At 47.2% G+C, this 20,312-nt stretch overlaps 1 protein-coding gene across 1 annotated transcript in view; it reads left to right on the top strand.

The window, feature by feature from the left end:
• Nucleotides 1-20,312, top strand: part of Arhgap31 (Rho GTPase activating protein 31) — a 110,500-nt gene that overhangs the window by 79,143 nt on the left and 11,045 nt on the right. Inside the window, exons 4-8 of the mRNA XM_005344987.3 lie at nt 8,639-8,721; nt 9,670-9,777; nt 10,411-10,553; nt 11,443-11,641; nt 14,361-14,485. Coding sequence (XP_005345044.1) covers nt 8,639-8,721; nt 9,670-9,777; nt 10,411-10,553; nt 11,443-11,641; nt 14,361-14,485 — 658 coding nt within the window. The remainder of the gene's footprint in view (nt 1-8,638; nt 8,722-9,669; nt 9,778-10,410; nt 10,554-11,442; nt 11,642-14,360; nt 14,486-20,312) is intronic.

Below are 20,312 nucleotides of genomic sequence, written 5' to 3'. Positions count from 1 at the left end.
GGGAAAACAGGAGACCCAGTGAAGGACGAAGTTCACAAGCCGTGCTGAGAGCCGGCAAACTGCCGGGGAAAACGCCTGTCTTCTTACCATTTGCAGGCCTCAGAGTGCTGAACAATGTCCGCACAACAAAAGCAGAGGGAAAGATAACAAAAGCCAAATTTGACAAGCTGAACCACATATGCGTTATCTTTTCCTATGCTAAAAAATACGTCGATAACATTAAAACACAAATATTAATTATAAAAACAATTTTAGACTGCCAGAGAAATGGCACACACACACACACACACACACACACACACACACACACAATGATTTTCTTCCCTTGGGCTAGAGAAATGACTTAGTAGTTCAGAGAATCGGCTGCTCTTTCATGGGATCCACACGGTTAGTGGTTGACAAGCATCTGTAACCCCAATTTCAGGGGATTCGACATACTGTATACATAGTCTTCAGCAGGGCATGGTGGTGCGCCCCTGCAACCGCACTGGGATATGAAGGAAAAGGGTTGAGAATTCAGGGTCAGCTGCAGCCATATGCCAAGTGGGAGGCCAGTCAAGGCTACGTGAGACCATCTGTTAAAAATACTCCGTTCGGGCTAGAGAGATGGCTCAGTGGTTAAGAGCACTGCCTGTTCCGTCAGAGGTCCTGAGTTCAATTCTCAGCAACCACATGGTGGCTCACATGATACCCTCTGCTGTCATGCTAGTATATATGGAAATAGAGCACTCATATTCATAAATATTTAATAATTCTAATAAATGACAAAAAGTAATATTCCTTAATTGTAGAGAACTGCTACAATAAAAAGAAAAATACACAATATCTCACTTAATAAATGAGTAAAAAAATTCAACAGACAATTCAGAAAGACATAATTATGTAAAAACTACTAGAAAAATATATTTGCATGTTAATTTTTTTGTGTGTAACAGTCCTGGCTGTCCTAGAACTCCCTGTGTAGACCAGGCTGGCCTCAAACTCACAGAGATCAGCCTGTCTCTGCCTCTGAGTCCTGGAATTAAAGGCGTGTACCACCACTGCTGCCCAGCTTGCATGTTAATTTTTAAAGATTTGTTTGTTTTCATTTACGTGTACGTGTGTGTTCGTCCATGAATTTCTGTGCACCACACACATGTGGGTGCCCAAGAGGGCGCTGGAGGCCCGGAACTGGAGGCGCTGTGTCCTGGAGGTGGCTGTGAGCTTTGTGTGAATGTTGGGAAACAAGCCTGAGTTCTCCGCAAAACCAGGATGTGCTCTAATTGATGGTCACACTCTTAAAAGAAAATCAACATTACATTTCATGCTGGCAAGTCTGTGAGAAAAACCTACTTTTTATAATCTTCTACTGGAAATGTAAATTATTAGGTGGGCACCCCGGGAAGTGATTTGAAATTATGATCAAGGTCATAAACATGTTGTGCTCTTTAATCCAGTAACTCTAGGACCCAATTTGAGGATAATAATTAGAATTTAACTCGAATAATTGATATACAACTATATTCACTGTGGTATTATACACAGCATCCCACTTTTGGAGAATAGCTACATCGCCACCATCGAAGACAAATAAATGGCAAATCTATCGTTTCAAAACTGTGTAGGCAGGAAGACTGCTCTGAAGACCGTTTACTGGCCATGGTATGAAATTTAATAGGAAGAAAGCAGTCTGTGAGGGTGCATAGGAAGGCAAGACGGTGCTCATATTGGGGCTGGAGGATGCGGGGCGGCGGGGCTTCTCTTCTGCTTCTTGGGTAAGTAGGTTGATAGTGATCCCTTCTAAGGAATAAATAATTTTAAAAAAACACATTTTTTTCTGCAACTTTCAAGTTATTCAAGTTGACTCCTGTAACAGAATTACCACAAACTGACTGTCCTAGTTTTATTTCCTGTTGCTATGACAAAAAAAGACTTGGACAAAACCAGTTTAAAGTTGAAGAGGTGGCTCAGAGGTTAAGAGCACTGTCTGCTCTCCTGAGGACCTGAGTTCGATTCCTAACACTCACATGGCCGCTCAATCTTTTAACTTTAGGGGCTCTGATGCCCTCTTCTGGCTTCCTAGGGCACTGAATGCAAGTGGCAAAGACATACATGCAGGCAAAATACGCGCGCACATAAAAAATAAAATAAAACATAAAAAGGCAACGCTAGGGGTTTTCGGGAGGCAAGCGTAGGTGCCACCACGCCTAACATTCTGATGTAAGAAGAAAGTTGACCCCTACAGATTGTCCCTTGACTGTCACATGCACCCACAGTGCTTCCCACATTCAAGAATGGTCTTCCGCGCTCAATCAAGGAAACCCTTCTGGTGGTAGCACACGCCATTAATCACAGCACTTGGGAGGAAGAGGCAGGTGCATCTCTGTGTTGATGCCAGTCAGATCTACAGAGTAAATTCCAGGCTGTCCAGTGATGTACAATAAGACCCTGTTTGTGGGAGGGGGAGGCGAAGGAAAGAAGGGAGGGAGGGAGGGAGCAAAGAAGAAATTGCCACAGAGATGCACCACAAACCAATCCACTCTAGACAGTCCCCTTAGTAACGTGCCCTTGTCCCAGGCAATTCAGATTGTGTTAATTGTTGACAATTAAAAACAATCACGACGCTAATCTATTCTGTCACACCTCTGAGAGCCAAGAATTAAAAACAGTGTCCTGGAGGTGGCTTCCAGGTTCCTTGCTCCCTCCAGAGGCATGGAGAAAAGGGTAGTCCTTGCCTCTTCCGGCCCTCATAGCTGTTGACTTTTATGGGCTTTTGGGCATGTCCCTCAATTTTGCCTCTGGGGTCAAATGGGATTCTCTCCTGGCTGTGTCTCCTTCTCTAGTACAGAGGAGATTTGCATTTGGGGATGAGCTAGAGAATCTAAGATCATTCCCCTCCTCAAGGTTCACAAAGACCACCCCCCCTTTTTTCTCTCTCAAATAAGGTAACATTTCCACATTCCAGGATGCAGAACCTGGCATCTTTGGGCACAATTATTCAATGTTCCTTGTTTTGCAGAGAAAAGAAAAAAGCAACATTCGTTTTAGGAAAAATTCAAATTTTCTTCTCATTGATCCAATTAAAATTATTAAACTCAAATGAACATTGCTAATTTGGAGGTCCTGGGGAATGGTGGCTTAATTATTTATTGCATTTATATTAAGATCCTTTCCTGGAGGTGGGGGGAGGGAGCTGCATACATCTATGTCCCTAAATGCAGAAGGGCCTTGTGTGTTGCTCTCTCTTGCCCTCCCCTTATTCCCTTAAAGAAGTCTCACTGAGCCTGAAGCTCAGCATTTGGGCCTGGCGAACTAGCCAGGGGCTCCAGGGACACACTGTCTCCACCGTCTCCATCCCAGCGGTGGGTTTACAGGCATTTGGGCCAGGTGAAGTAGCCAGGGGCTCCAGGGACACACTGTCTCCACAGTCTCCATCCCAGCGGTGGGCTTACAGGCATTTGGGCCAGGTGAAGTAGCCAGGGGCTCCAGGGACACACTGTCTCCACAGTATCCACCCCAGTGGTGGCCTTAAAGGCATTTGGGCCAGGTGAACTAGCCAGGGGCTCCAGGGTCACACTATCTCCACAGTCTCCATCCCAGCGGTGGATTTATAGGCGTTTGGGCCATTTCTTTACGTGGGGTCTTGGAATACCAACTCAGTCCTCATACTTTGACGGCAAGTGCTCTGGGCCATCTCCACAGCCTCCTTTAAATCCGTTCTTCATGTACTAATCTCCTTTGTTGAATTAGAATTCCACCTAAGGCCAGGGCCATATTTATTTAACTCATTATCCTGTGTCTTCCTTCCAGCGATAAGAAAATGTCGGAATGATTACTCAGCAAATGTTTGCTCACAAGTTTGTTGACTCAAATAAGTCGCCCAAAAATACAGCTTGGGGCTAATCAGAAACTCACAATGGCAAGTGGGTTATGAGCTCAAGATGGCTCCAGAGCCGGGGGAATGGAAAGCAACTGTCTTGGCTTGCCAGGGACCTTTTTAAAACTGAGAGACGCTTGGGACTGGAGAGGGGGCTCCGCAGTTATGAATTAGTGCTGCTCTTCCAGAGGAATGATGTTTGGCAGCTCACGGCCACTTGTAACTCCAGCTCCGAGGGATCCAACATCTCTGGCCTTTGTGGGCAATTGCACTCATACACATGCATGCACGCACGGGCGCACACACACACACACACACACACACACACACAAACACGCACACACATGCGCCCACAGAGACACATGCATGCATGCACACCATACAGAATTAGAAATAAAATAGGAAGGTGAAGCAATGGCTCAGCAGCTAAGAGCACTTACTGCTGCTCTAGCAAAGGACTTGAGCTTGGTTCCCAGCACCAGGCATCACGACCACCAGATGCAGGCAACCCCATGCCCTCTAGCCTCCTTAAACAGCCAGAGCAAGTGAGGTACATAACTCATGCAAGCACACACATGCACATAAACATAAATAAAAAACACGAATCTTTTAAAACATCTTTTTAAAAATAAAAAGGAAAGACCCTTGATCTCAGAAACTTTTAACCTTGGGGAAACCAAACTGGTCTCCCTGTCAGGGGCCTAGGTGGAGGCGCTGATCCTAGCAAGACAGTGCTTAGCATAATGGAGAGTTCTCCCAGGTGGCACTGTCCTCACAGTGTGGTCCACGTGTGGCTGTCGGCCATGTTTAAGCATCAAGCAGAATATTGATAATTCGGTTGTTTATTCCATTCAAGGGCTATTTGTTAGGACCTTCTCGGTCCGGCCCCTGGAGAGCTAATGGTGAAGGAGACAGATACAAGCCGTACTTATTGTTACTTTAGTTCTATTTGGATAAGAGAGAGAGAGATGGCAAACTCTTGTAACACAGAGATATTTCGTTAGAGCGGCTCCAGACTGTGAACATAGTGTTACTAACACAGTGAAGACAAATAGCCCCGGGCTGGAGAGATATGAATGGACAGGGACTGCTATTTTAGGGTCAGCATCGTTCTCTCCATGAGGCAGAATCTGAGCAGATAGGGATAGAGTGAGGGAACAGATTATACCAGTATCTGGTGAAGTGGGTGACAACAAGAAACAGCAGGTCCAGAGGCCTTGGCTTGGAGGTGGGGAAGATGCTGAGCTTGAGCTGTAGAGACCAGGGACCAGCATGGAGCGAGCAAGGTGGCCATGATGGGAGATGAGACAGAGGAGTCACAGGAGGACATGGTCATCCGGGGTTGATTACATCCATGATGGAACAAGGACACACGCACAAGGACTATCTAGAAGCCACACAGTAATTACCCCCAGAGACTGACGGTCTGTAGTTCCAAGGAAAATGAACCTTTTTCTAAATTTTTTCTGATTATCACTTTTTTTAAAAAATGCAGTTATGGTGTCAAATAATTTAATAAAATGATTTATAGTCATTTTTGAGTAATTGATAACACTTAACACTATAGCCAGGGGACCTCAGCAGGTAAAAGGCATATTGTCCTCTGGCTTGCACACACCACACACACACACACACACACACACACACGCGCGCGCTCACTCACAAACGCATATTAATTTTCTAATATTCTCCCAGGGTTCAGTTAGAGAAAGTCCCTCTGGCTCATTTGTGTTGGGCCACCCTAATGATGTTGGCTGTCTGGGCAGGAGGACCTGAGCTATAGGGCAGAGGTGGCTTCTGAGAAACAGAAACCTAGAGTAAGGACTCACCGCCAGAAAGAGAGCCCTGCCTTTCCCTGACTCCTCCAAGGTCAGGAAGATGATCATCTGGACAACGAAGGAGGGACCAAGCAGTGGCAGAGCAGGCTCATCCCAGATCTTACATCCCAGAGACTAACATTCATCAAATTGGCCAGCTTTCTCTTCCAGTTTACACACACACACACACACACACACACACACACACACAGAGAGAGAGAGAGAGAGAGAGAGAGAGAGAGAGAGAGAGAGAGAGAGAGAGAGTGTTAAACTTAAACTCTTCTCCCCAAAATGCCCACAACAAGATCTTCTGTCTTAGCTGAGGAACACAAACCCAAAGTGAATTTGCAGTGGCCAGATCTCCCGCTAGAGAAAAATGAAGATTTAAGTCAAGCTTGAGGCAAGAAGACTGTGAGTTCGAGGCCAACCTGGCTTACACAGAAAGACCCTGTCTGGTTAAGTAATTAAATGAAAAGAAAAGGAAAGCGAGTTTCTGAATAGAATGGGGGTGCAAGTGGGGAGAGACTGTGAGTAAAGAAATAAAGGTAATTCCCACTGGGCCCAGCAAGCATCAGGGGTCAACCTGCCCCTTCGCTTAAGACAGTGGTTCTCAACTTTACTAGTGCTGTGTTCTGTCCCTTTAATACAGTTCCGCATGTTGGGCTCACCCCCAAACATAAAATTATTTCCATTGCTACTGAATAATTGTAATTTTGCCACTGTTGGAATATAATGTAAATGCCTGTGTTTTCCGATAGTCCTAGGCGACCCCTGTGAAAGGGTTATTCAACCCCCATAACCACACACACACACACACACACACACACACACACACACACATACACACACACACACACACACACACACACACACACATGAGTCACAACCACAGGCTGAGAAACACTGGCTTTAAAAATGTCAATGACTGAACTGCTCCCTAAAATATTGAAGAACTTTCCATGAGGGCTGCTATCTCCACCTGCGCTTTTATTCCCAAATATGTCTTTCAGTTTTCCATTGCTATTATTGGCCAGGGCCCCAACATTCAGTGCGAGACGCCTTTTATAAAGAGGGGAGTGGCATAAAGCTCTGCAGACCTTGGTCCTGGCTGTGCAAGGACAGTCCTGCAACCTCCCAAACTCTCCCGGGGTGTGCTGCTCCAAGGAACCAAGCTGTGAAGACCCATGCTGCATTCTGCATCCCTGGATGCCTTCTCCTGTGAGCTTCCCCCTGCCTCCTGGGAGTGTGGCCCCTGAGATTCTGATGTCTAAATAACGCTCCAGGAAGAAGACAGGGGTAGGGCTCAAAGACCTGAGTTTGGTCCCTGGGACCCACATCATGGAAAGAGACAACCAACTCCCACATACTGTTCTCAGCCTTCACACAGATACCGTGTGCAAATACACCCACACACAAATAGTAAGAATAAGGACAGTGATTTTTGAAACAGGATCTTGATATGTTATTAGGGAGACCCTGGAACTCACTCTGTAGACTAGGCAGGCCTTGAACTCATGGCCTTCCTGCTTCACCCTTCTGAGAAGCTCCAATCACCACCAAATTCTACAGTGCCACAAAGGAACTCTGGGTGTTTGTTTATTTGTTTCGTTGGGCTGGCAGAGCCTTGTACATGCTGAGCAAATGCTCTACCACTAAGCCACACCCAGCACCCCAGAATCACAAGCCAGAAATGCCTGCTCATATTTATTAATAAATGTGGGCAAACACAGTGTACAAAGCCCGCAGATTCAAATCTTCCTTTTTGCTTCCGTTGCAGCCACCACCAGTGGTGATTATCCAGGTCAATGCAAAAGCAAGCGGCAGCCGGGTGATGGTGGCACACGCCTTTAATCCCAGCACTTGGGAGGCAGAGGCAGGTGGATCTCTGTGAGTTCGAGACCTGCCTGGTCTACAAGAGCTAGTTCCAGGTCAGGCTCCAAAACCACAGAGAAACCCTGTCTCAACCAAAAAAAAAAAAAAAGCAAAAGCAAGCGGCAGCTAGTCGCATTGCACCGAGTCAGGCAGCAGCAAGGATGCTTGAGGCCAGCAGGTCAACTCTATGTCTCCTTTGTAATTCAGGGCACCTATGAACCAGTGCTGTCCGTATTTAGGGTGCATTTCTGGATTCAGTTAATCTAAGCTAGATAGTCCTCCATAGGCAAGCCAAAAGACTTGACAGACCTTTAGCTTCTGTCAAGTTGACCATCGACTGCAATCATTGCACACAGGTAGGATCTATGGTTAAGATAGGAAACAGTTTGGGGCTGAAGACTCTTCAGGGATGTTAGTGTCGCGCGGCAGCCTCGGGCTAGTGAGAGATGGACATGAGCCAGGCTGTCATCACACTGTCCTCATGGTGTTCCTGCCTCCCCAGCAAGGCCCTGGACTGATGAGAACAAAATGCCCACACAGGATCTAAGCAGATAGCAAATCAGGGCAAGGCCACCAGATCCTGGGGACAAAACTCTTATCCCTGATAAGGAAGGCATGTCTTCTCTGCTTCTTGGCAGCCAAAACAGGCAGCAGCTGAGGACTGGGAGTCACAGAATAGTCCCAGGCTAGGTGACAAGTGAGTCACTATTCACACCAAGAAGGACTGAGTAGACTTGTGTGCCCCTGGGACGTCTCTGTCTAATGCTGTCTCTCTGAATGTGACTCTCTATGACTCTCTGCCTTGCAGGACACTTTTAGATGCTATCTGTGCTTTCCCAGACACCAAACAGCATCTGAGGGCACACGGAGCCCCACCCACTGCTGTGTGCATACAGAGTGGAGGCCCTTGACTCGGTGAAACTCAGAAAGGGCATGTGGCTGGCTGCTGCCACAGACCAGAATGATTCTGGGATGGGATCTGCAAGCACTCCTTTGTAAGGCTGCAGGACTTGAGTCCTGAGTAAGACCAGCATGTGCAGGAAGGGTGCTGGCCCCTGGGTGCTCACCAGCTACTTCCTGTTCTTCCCCACAGGAAGCAGTGTCTCATTGCCCGGAAGAGGGCCAGCTGGCCCGAATCCAGAATGTTATCCAGGAGCTCCCCCCGCCCCATTATAGGTAAGAAAAAACCATCCAGACTCTGGTGTGGTAAAGCATCGAGGAGGTGGGGATGCATAGCAACTGGAATAAACAGATGGTGGCTTCCCTGGACGCCTTTGGAAATCAATGAGCAGTCAGTGTTAGCGGATGGGCAGGTGTCCAACCAGGGACAGTGGCAGCCAAGGGAAACCTGTCTCCACTTGCAGGGCACTCATCAGAGTCCCAAAAAAAGTCATCGTCCTTGCTGTCACACAAGCCAGCCTCAGAGTGACATCCTTGGTCATAACCAGAATTAAACTGTAAACAAACCTTTGGAATTCCAGATGGCTTTAAGCTGTGGGCACCTGTGGTTCTTGAGTGTATTCTCTCTAGTGGCTCCTTAAAATTAGCCCAGGTGTCACCCCCTCCTTTCTAGTCTCACAGATGAGCCCAAGCGGTACTAACTTTCCCAGTATCATCTACATCTGCCCACTTTTCAAAAGAGGGCAGAGTTTGACGTGGTGTTAAAAAGAACTTCTTTGTGGTCTACAAATGTCTGTCTCTGAGATGAGCCTGCTAGCCAGTTAGTTAATCTGTAGCCATATGGATGTCCTCAAGCAATCATGATGAGAACCTCTTTGAGGATGGTGGGAAGGTGAATTTTTCCCAGGGTGGAAAAGAAGCAAGTTGTTCACTACCAGCTGAGGGTGTGCAGTCTGTGGTTCCCTGGTCCCGTCTGTGGACCAGCTTCAGCAGCTACAGCTGACATCTGACGACACTGACACCTGTCCCCATCCCAAGTCAGTGGCCCTGGGGTCAAGAAAGCTTCTTTATCAATCTTGATGCCTTCCTACTACTCCTTCATAGTTCATAATTTAGGGTGTCTTACATTCCCAACTTGGGTGTGACCTTCAAGTGACAGGCTTCACATGGGTGCTGATATTTCTTACTTTGCCAAGCATCCAACCAACACATGAACCGTTTCAGGACCTTGGAATACCTGATCCGACACCTGGCCCACATCGCCTCATTCAGCAGCAAGACCAACATGCACGCCAGGAACCTGGCCCTGGTGTGGGCCCCGAACCTCCTCAGGTAACTACCACCCGTGGGCTCAGAGCAGCTCATAATACTCTGAGTGGAAACAAAGCCTGGGTGCTTCAAAGTGAAAGCCCTGGAAGACAGCCCTAAGGCTCAGTGATCTTTTTATAGCATATATGAACTAATAGTGCCTTAAAAGCTAAGCTCTTGGCCTGCCAGCATGGAAACTCTGGTTCCAAAGGCATCTGTTGGCTGTTATCCCAATGTGCCTAAAGTTATGGATCTCTATGTTTGCTTCCATTTCTCGAAAAGGCCTTTTTTTTTTTTTTGTCTCTGGGGCTCATTGGCTTCTCTTGGTTTTGGTGAGGTCACCTATGCCTGTGACTTGAATCAACTGCTTCATGCGTGACTCACATGAGACAGCAGGATAAAGGTGGAAGGGAATCCCATGAAGCAAAAAGAAGTCCATCCTGTGCATTTATGGACAGTGTCTGTAGTCTTGCAATGTAGAGTGTGTGACAGTGACTTCCCGTCTATTCAGTGGGTTGGGCTTCGCGTCTGTTGGGAGACACTCTCTGCTTGGTCATGAAAAGCCAAAACATGTGGCCCAGACAAAAGACCCACCAGCCGTGCTCACTGCCCCCTATTGTAAGGCACAGTCATTCTGGATGTGTTTCTCCCGCGCAGGTGTAAAAAAATCGAAGCCACTATTTGCAACGGAGACGCAGCCTTTCTGGCAGTCCGGGTCCAGCAGGTGGTGATTGAATTCATACTGAATCATGCGGACCAAATCTTCAACAGTGGTGCTCCAGGGCCTCTGCAGCAGGATGGTAATGGCTCCCCCCATGGCCTACACCCCCAAATACCCGTCCTCCTTTATTGTCCTAATCAAAGAGCCCCCAAATAAGTGAGTTTGAAAGTGGAGGCAGGAAAAGCAGGCATTCCAGGTCAGGCTAGGCTGCATAGACAGTGTGGGACCAATCTCCAGATATCGCCAAATGTCCTTGGGTAGGGTAAGGGGAGGGTGTGTAAAACTGCCTCAAGTTACCGTCATCAGAGAAGGGAGACCCTTGTACATCAGCCATGCCTGCATCACGTCCACCCTAAAGGGAACACCCCAGAGTGGGGGAACAGTGACTATAATAGAAACACTCCAAGTAGAGGCCGCAAGGAAAGAGCCACCCCTCTCTGAGGGAAGAGTACGCTAGATAAATGCTCTGCCCCTCTAGAGACAGATGCCTAGGAATAGTAGACTCCAGACATCCATGGCCTTAAAGAATGCTGTCCTCGGCTGTGGGAGGAGGGGCAGCCTCCTCCTTCATCTTAGTCTGGTTAAGCCACCTTCTTATCTGACCGCAGCACTTAGCAGAGTTTTGGGGATTAAAGAACCATTGCCGAAACTCTGGTTCACAGTAAGCACCCAGTAAATGTGGGATGAATGAGCGAGCCTATGAAGTCGCTCCATGGGAAGTCCAGAAAGCAGGAACCTCCTGACGCCCCTTTCTGCCCTCCACCAGCTGTGAGCAGAGAGCTGACAGTTTCCTTGCACAACCTCTGCCCTAGACTCCCCTGTGGTTTAAAAAAAAAAAAGCCCCAGTTGGCATGCAGTGCCCTGGCTCCCCCCAGTCAGGGAGTTCAAGTGGAAGGCTTATAGATGAGAGCTGTGACCAGGCCTGAGCTCGGACCTGCTCCCGAGCTAAACTCTTCTTTGGTTTCCAGAAAACCGTGTCATCACCAAAAGCCTGACCTTGCCAGCCCTGTCCCTGCCCATGAAGTTGGTAAGCTTGGAGGAGGCTCAGGCCCGAAGCCTGGCGACAAACCACCCTGCTCGAAAGGAAAGACGAGAAAACAGCCTGCCTGAGATCGTCCCTCCCATGGGCACCCTCTTCCACACGGTCCTTGAGTTACCAGACAGCAAGTAATTGGCATTCTTCCAGAATTCTGAAGGATTTGCGGGTGGAGGGGGGACAAAGGAGGTGAGGCGTCCAGTCTCGGGGCCATGAGTAATAGCGGTATGGGTTGGGGTGCAGTCCAGGGGTACCGAGAGATGTGCTCAAAGGGAAGGGAGCCGTCTCCTCAGGTTTCACCATCATCCATGGTGATGCTTTCACCCACTGCCCCAGAGCCCCGGTGAGCTCTGGTCCCCTGCCAAAGACGCAAGGTACCAAGTGAATTGTGAGACTTTCCTGCCAAAGAGTAGACAAAACAGGCCAGCAGTTTACAAAGCCAGTTGCCAAAAATGAATGCTTGGCTCCCTCCCCATGACCTCCACCCTTACATGACACCAAAAAGGACCGAGAGATGAGGCTATGACAGATACAGGTGGACAGATGGTGCCGCTCTAGTCCGAGAGTTCTCAGTGGCAGCCCTCAGGGATGGCATTTCTGACTTCCTTGCTTCTTCTCATCCTGCCAGAGAACACCCCTCATCTTCTTTCTGTGTCTGTCTACATGTGTGTTTGTATGTGTTCGCGAAGACATGTGTGTGCAGGTTTGCAGGTGTGTGGCCAGGGAACAGGTTGTTCTTCAGATCTTTCCTTCCTTCCTTCCTTCCTTCCTTCCTTCCTTCCTTCCTTCCCTCCCTCCCTCTCCTTCTCCTTCTCCCTCCCTCCTTCCTTCCTCCCTTCCTTTTTTAAAAATATTTCCATCATTGGCCTGGAGTTCATGAAGTAGGCTAGTCTGGCTCCATGAGACCAAAGGATTCACCTGTCTGTGCCTTCCAGGCATGGACATTACAAGTGTGTACTCTGTTCACCTTAAATAAATAATGCCGTCTGGACTAAACTCAATATGGTGTGTGCGTGAGACTGAACACACAAAGAACTGAGCGGCCAAGCTGCCCACTTCCCTTGGCCTGTCGGGTAATATTCAGCTTTTTACTTGAGATTTCGGATCCAACTCAGGCCTTCAGGTTGAGTGGCAAGCACTTTATTGACTGAGCCATCTCCTTGGTCCTCCCTTTCAAAGCAAGTCGTCATTGGTACCTATAGGTTTCCTCTTTCCTTGGTTCTTCTTCTGCCACAACCTCAGTCTCCACCTCCTCATTGTACCCACCACGGAAGAAGGCAATGCCTGGAGCCAGAGTCGCACACCCTTAGCAGACAAAGGCGAGGGCACCTTTTCATTGGATGGTGTCATCCTTTCTGTTTGACGAGCCAGTCCCTTCCCCAAGATAGCAAGCTGTTTAAAAGGGGAGAAATCTGCCACCCTGGCTAACTAGAGGAGGCTTGTGCTGTAGGAATGGCATGCCTCAACTTCCCTGTGAAAGCGCTGCTTCCTAGAGCGGACAGAGTGTACCCAACTAGAGCAAAATGGCCAGCACCTTTCTAAATCAATACAGAATAAGACTCCCTCCCGGGAGTGAAGACGGGGCCTCAGCGGAACCATCCGCTGTATTGTCTCTGCCTTCAGCCCCAGCGCCATGCCAGTTTAATTTATGCTGCTCTGTGTAATACAGCCCAAGGCTAAGTGCTCAGGCTATCAAGCTGAGCCAGGGAGAAGGCAACGAGTTTGCAAGCTTGTCACTTACTGATCCTGAAGACCGGCTAAACCCGAGACCCAGTGTTCGGTGAGAGCCCTGTGGATATAGGTGCCTTATGAGAACCCCAAGTTACAGGGTTTCACCCTGAACTTCACTCCAGATCCTGGCTGGGTGGATCCCAAGGAGGACCTGCCTCTGTGGTGACCCCTGGTGGTACCAGGTTCTCACGAGCCAGCCCAATGCTGTGTCAGTCACCTACCCACATCCTCATCCCCAAATAGCCTGGTAGGAGGCTGAGTAGGCGGTGTGCTGGCCCTGATGCATTTCTTTACCAAGACTCCTGACCCCGCTGGCAAGCTACAGATCTCCCCATCAGCACCAGAACGCATTCTTTACCACCCCTCCATCCTGACTTATTATCAGCCTTCACCTCAGGCGACATACCCTAGACACATGGCCACCAGGCAGAGACACAGAAATTGGGTCTGTGGCCCTAGCTGTTTACTCCTGTTTGTTTGTTTGTTTGTTTGTTTGTTTGTTTGTTTGTTTGTGAGAGGGTGTCTCTACATACCCCTGGCTGTCCTGAAACTCACTATGTAGACCAGGCCGACCTCAAGCTCACAGAGATCCTCCTGCCTCACTTTCCCTAGTGCCTGGATTAAAGGCGTGCACCACCACCTCTGGCTTGTTTACACCTCTTTTTTTCAAAAAAGACTTCGGCACATTTGAAGAGCTAGGACTAGGGTGCTTCATGGACTTCCTCCAGGGTTTCAGAACTGTGTGTTTGCTTGTGATCTCTGAGCGTTCCACTGACTGCTGCCTATGTTGGCCTCCCATCCCTGCCCTTGATAGACAACAATCTTTGGCTGTAGTTCCGAGGAGAAGGGTCTCTGCCTTCACTTGCCAGGCCATCCGCAGATAGGCTATAGTCAGGTGCATCTTGGCTTTTAGAGGGAAACTTCTAGAACTATCAAAGCCACTCATAACTGAAACTGTAACTGTGATGTTCCCCCTGGATTTGCAATCCCCCTTGAGAGACTGAGTCAGAAATGAGCATGAGTTTTGAGTCAGCCTGGTCTACTGTGGACCCTGCCTCCAAACAAAACACTACCTTGAAATGACAAGTTCAACTAACCTGTATGGCTTGGTTGTTTCAGGAGAAAGCTTTCCAGTAAATCAAAGAAATGGAAATCAATATTTCACCTGGGGCGTTCTGGGTCGGACTCGAAATCCAAGCTGAGCAGAAATGGGAGTGTGTTCGTGAGAGGGCAGAGGCTCTCAGGTGAGGAGCAGCACCGTGGCTTCCGGCAGACACACTGTGGTTCTTAGCTGGGTTTCACATTTGATCACTTTACATTAACTAGTAAAAAAATATATATATTCACTAGGGTTTTTTAAGATGATGATGATAATGTTTTACTTACAAAAATGTTCAGTGTCTACACCTTTCATGAAATCTAATGCTAACATCACAACTATAGAACCACTATCAAAACAAAAAGATAATATGATCCCAGCACTTGGGAGGCAGAGGCAGGCGGATCTCTGTGAGTTTGAGACCAGCCTGGTCTACAGAGCTAGTTCCAGGACAAAGCCCAAACCTGGGGTCCACACTTCATTTGGCTGTGGTCCATCCTCAGTCTCCTCCACGGTAGAGCTGTTCTTTAGTTTCTCTCAGCATGATGCTGGAGCTATGAATCCACACAGGCTGTGTGCTGCCTGCCTCTGGGTCATGTCAAGAGGCACACCATGCCAGCGCCTTATTGTTTGTAGAGCTGGTTTGGGTTACTTGGTTAAAATACTGTATGTTGTGTATTTCAGCAGCGCTGGTTAGATCTTGCCTGCAACGGTTATTTCTATAATTTTCTCAAAAAGCTATGGTCTATTAGTTGGAATTCTGCTGTAGAAGTTCTGTCCCTTCGCACTCAGTGCTGTGATTTTAATGGGGTGCTTTCCCCTGGATTTATTCCTGAGTAAAAGAATTGAGGGAACCGCTACATAACGCAGAATCTGGTCAGTCCATCCTGAATATTGTCATGGAAAGCCAAGGAAAACCTCCACAATGATTTAGTTCGTGCAAAGTGCGAAGGCACAAATACAAATCTCGTCTGCATCCTGGTTTGTTTATTTGTTCGTTTGTCTGTATTTTACAAATCCTACAAAGACAATTTTAAGGCCCAATAGGAAACTGTGGGTATGCACTGGCTACTAGGTGATTTTGAAGAATTATTAAATTGTACAGTATGCTAATGGTTCTTAGGAGGTGTACGTTGTAGTTGAAGTAGTTAAAATGAAATGTCAAAATAACAAGACTCACTTTCAAGTGATTCGGGGAAATGTAGGTATAAAATCAATAGGAAGATGCCAACAACCATTGAAATTAGATGGTAGGTTTAGAAAAATATTCAATTTTATAAATGTTTGAAATATTAACTAAGTGTTGGGAAGAAATGAACTTCTATAGAGAAAACGAGAGGCAATATCTCTAACTTCTTTATGCAGGCAGAGTGATAATTTCAAGACAAGGGACAGAATGTAGAAATACTAGAAACCTGAGTTGTGTTTACCTCTGCGTAGTTGTGTGGCAGACAGCAGTCATGGTGATTTCTGCTATAACTAAGAATAAATTCAGTTCAGTGGCAGCATCGGACATTCCAGTAGTAAGGAGATGTAGGGGTGCCCTAACACAGAGGCTGTGTCTCCATTTCATCCTGTCTTCCTCGGCTGTTCTGTCCTTTTTGCATCAGTACTGCTCTAGGCTGACTTCTTTGGCTGTGGTAATCAGAGTCAGCTTTTCTCCTTGAGCATCGCTGTCCCCAAGGGCAGAAGGAATGTCACTCTGGTAGCTTGCTCATCAGTTCTCATCAAGTGTCCTGCTGTGAGTCTTCCCTGGTCTCAGTAGCCTTCACTGGACCACAGGACCAGGCTCTGTGGCCAAAGGGGTTCCCGGGGCTGATTAACCTGGGTTCTGAACCAACCACTGGCACGAGGAATGGAAATTAAACCATTCAATTTCCATTTACAGAAGTACAAGAGCTTTGTAAATAGGGCAAAGGGAGAGGGATTCTGGGTAGGTATCTGTAACAGTTGTGTGGTTAACATACCTTTCATCAAATGCAAAACTGGTTCAAGTGAGGAGGACGGAGTGTCACAGCATGCCAAACTCATACAAGTAAGAAATTAGGACTCTCCACGGACAGTGGGAGGAAAAGTGAGTATCTGACAGGAAACCCTAGTCTATGATGAGAGACTGCCTCAGCACAGCAAAGAGAGGATTTGTTTCGGAACAGAAGAGGCCAGAAATAAAAAGACAAAAACCAAGAGAACAAAATAAGATGAAATAAACAATGGACTGTGATCTCGAAATAGAAAGAGTTCTGTGGTTTTCCAGAAGGCACAAATCCGAGGTGCTGGACCAAATGGTGGCTGAGTTCATGGGGTGTCATGTGCCCAGCAGGGTAGTGTCTCAGAGTCACCCAGAGAGTCCCATAGCCACAGCAGTTTCTCCTTGAGTGTCAGTGACCTTTAAAAACTCCCTAAGTGGGCTGGAGAGATGGCTCAGTGGTTACAAGCACTAGCTGCTCTTCCAGAGGTCGTGAGTTCAATTCCCAGCAACCACATGGTGGCTCACAATTGTCTGTCATGAGATCTGGCGCCTTCTTCTGGCATGTGAGCATACATGGGGGCAGAATGTTGTATTCATAATAAATAAATAAATCTTGAAAAAAAAAACTCCCTAAGTAGTTCTACCATTCAGCCAGGCCTGAAAGCCACTGGGTTAAGGTCTTAGAACCAGCTGAGCCTTGGTGGGAGGTGGGAGTGAAATGACATCAGAGGATGGTATCACAAGTGGCTCCTTCAGTGTCGCCAGAGTAACTATGGCTAGAGGAGAGGCTGCTTTAGCCAGAACAGCATTGCTCAGGACTCCAGACTCTGAAGCTCAGGACCCCAATGTGTGGCTAGTGGACATTCTAACAGAATCCCTCCTCAAAGGCAGGCCACCGAAGTCCGTAATCTCCCAGCGTGGTCTCTGTGGAACCACGGTTTGCAATACTGTTGTGAGCGACTTTTTAAAAGGGGAAATCAGTGGATTCACATATGTGAACAATATGTTAACATTTCCATGACAGAGGGTATTTGAAAATTTTGTATGTGTATGTGGAGTATGTTTGGGTACATGCATATATGTGTGCACGTACATGTGCCCACGCCTGTGGAAGCTAGACGTTAATGCCAGGTGTCTTGCTATACTGCTCTCCCCTTGTTTTGTTTTGTTATGTTACGACATGCTCTCTCACTGGCTAGACTGGATGACCAGAAACCCCACCCCCAGCACACACGCACACACACACACACACACACACACGCACACACACACACACACACACGCACGCATGCACGCACACACACACATACTATCTGTGTCCACCTCCCAACATGTGCTGCTAGTCTTGACTTTCATGTGGATGCTGGGGACCCAAACTCAGGTTGCCATGTCACAGAGCAAGCACCTTACTTGTTGAGCCATTTCCTAAGCCCCCTAAGGGCATTTTAAAAATTGATTAGCCACGAATAGTATTGGGAGTTTATTGGCAGCGGAGAGAGGGGCATGTTCAAGCACATTTTTAAAAACTAAACAGATGAGAAAGCGTAAGAAAACAAATGAGGTCGTGACAACACAGATGTCTAAGCTTTGAAGAGATTCCAGACACTGGTTTCAATATTTAAATTTTGCTTTAGATCAAAATAAGCTTCTGAGCAGAGGAACGCCAAAGTCATAGGGCTGGAGACTTTACCTTTGAGTGAAAGAATCATCAGAAGAGACCACAAAGGTTACCAGATGACTGGAGGGTGACAGCTGAGCACGAGCTCAGGGGAGTTTTTATCTGGGATGCAGGAGGCCCAAGGTTCAGCCTTCCAACACTGCACCAACTTGGCACGGTAGCACCTGCCTGTGATCTCAGCACTTAGGAGGTAGGGGGCAGGAGAATCAGGATCTTAAGGTTATCCTCGGCTATATAGTGAGTTCAAAGACAGCCTGGTTTCCATAAGATTCACTTTAAAATAAAAGGGGGGGAGGCTAGTGGGTGGACCTCCAGGAGGCCAGATCAGCACCTCAGGCAAAAATATCCTCTAAGTATAGGCAGGAGTCAATGGGTCCAAACCAGACTCTTAGTGACTAGAGAAGATGCTTTGGAATGCTTCAGAACTATTGCTGAAAGTACAGAGCTTGGGCGGATGGAGGGGGCTGACTCGGGTTTAGTTCATGATTACCTGGTCCCGGCCCCTTAAGGTCACCACATGAAAACTGGAGCCCAGAGGCAGAGAGATACAGAAAGCAAGGCAGAGTCTGTCTCAGAATACACAGACGGAGGGACGCCAGCCAGGCAGCTTTGCGATGATAAATCAGTTCACAATCCTACACAGACAGCCTCTCTCCAAGGGTAAAAATCTTGGCATGCCATTGAGAGTGAGGAGGTTGGAGGTGCTCGGTGCATCTGAGGGCTTGCGTGAAGCCAAGGCCAGTCCTCCCATGTGGCCAAGTCAGAGAATCCCCAAGCAGAGGAGGCCAGCTGTTTAATTTGGCACCTCTTAGAAGAGGAGAGTTTGGAATAAAGGGAGAAAGAGGGGAAATTTTTAAAAAGAGGAATAAAAACAGGCATAAGTTATTGCCCAATTTGAGTTCGTGCCAACTCTGACTGCTTCTCGTGGAACAGCCTCCCATTTTCCCCTGTGGTGAGAGCACTGGCTGATCCTAAAGACACAAAGAGTATGTTTTGTTTGTAAGACAGGTTCGCACTATGTGGCCCTAGCTGGTCTGGAACTCACTACTATGTATTACTTTTAATTGAGTATCTGTTCTAGTTTAGGGCAATATAATTACTTTATAGTCATTTCTCATTTAGTCTTAACAACTCTTGTTTTTCTTTTATTCATCAAAAAGATACAATCTGATGGCCTTGGTGCAGCACGCCTTTAATCCCCATACTCGGGAGGCAGAGGCAGGCGGATCTCTGTGAGTTTGAGGCCAGCCTGGTCTACAGAGTGAGTTCTAGGACAGACAGAGCTACATAGAAAAACCTTGTCTTGAAAAAGAATGAAAAGATGTATAACCCCCCTCCCCCAAAAAAAAGAGTTGTGTGTCTGAGGATGCACAGCTGCAAAGTGACAGAGATAACTCAAACCCAGATCTGTGCAAATCCAGACTTACCTTAATGGCAGTTAGTTCTGCACTTCTTAGCCTCCACGTTTTCGTCTTCCTCCTAGCAAGCTTGACCGGGAAGAAACATTGGTCCTAATCCTGTTTCCTTTACTGTAAGAGAATCCCTGAGGCTGGGTAACTTATGGAGAATAGTGATTTATAGTTCTCCAGGTTAGGAAGTCTAAGATCATGGCCATGCGGCACCTTCTTGACTTCTGGTGAGAGTCTCATGCTGGACTGGAGAAAGTACAGACGCTCACTGTAGCTCTCCCACCCCAGCAAGACAGTCATTAAGCCATTTACGAGATCTCTGCCCCCATAACCCAACTCCTCCCAACCCTGACGTACTGAAGAGTTAAGCTTCCAACCTATGAATGTTTGGGGATCAAACTCCTACCACAGCTGTGCCTGTTCCTGTGCTAGCAATGGGCTCTTGACTCATTTAAACCAACACTCCCCAAGTCCCAGCTGTGGTAGCTTGTAATGATGCATAAAGTATACCAGGTTCATAGTCTGAGTCCAAAGGGACTCCATTTTGTAGGGATCTGTTCACTGCGGAGGTTGGTGGGTGAGGAACAATCAGTCCACAGACTCCATGGAGTAAAGCTGACGGCGGCACCCCCAGGCCGGCTCACTTGTACCAGATTCCTGGTGCTGCTTGATATGGTTGCAGCCAACAGTCTTGCTCTCCAGTCTGCTGGATAAGAGATTTCCCAGGTTCCTTAGAGTCTACCCCATGAATCCATCTTGAGTACTTTTTAAAATTATGTTTATTATTTTATGTGTATGAATGTTTGTCCTCACCATGTTCATTATTTTTATTATTTGATATGTATTTTATTATTTTATGTGTATGAATGTTTGTCCGCACCATGTTCATTATTTTTATTATTTGATATGTATTTTG

Source organism: Microtus ochrogaster, chromosome 2 (genome assembly GCF_000317375.1).
Source record: "Microtus ochrogaster isolate Prairie Vole_2 chromosome 2, MicOch1.0, whole genome shotgun sequence".
Lineage (NCBI taxonomy): Eukaryota > Metazoa > Chordata > Mammalia > Rodentia > Cricetidae > Microtus > Microtus ochrogaster.
The sequence above is the reverse complement of the archived record's forward strand: the minus strand, read 5'-3'. Positions and strand labels throughout refer to the sequence as shown.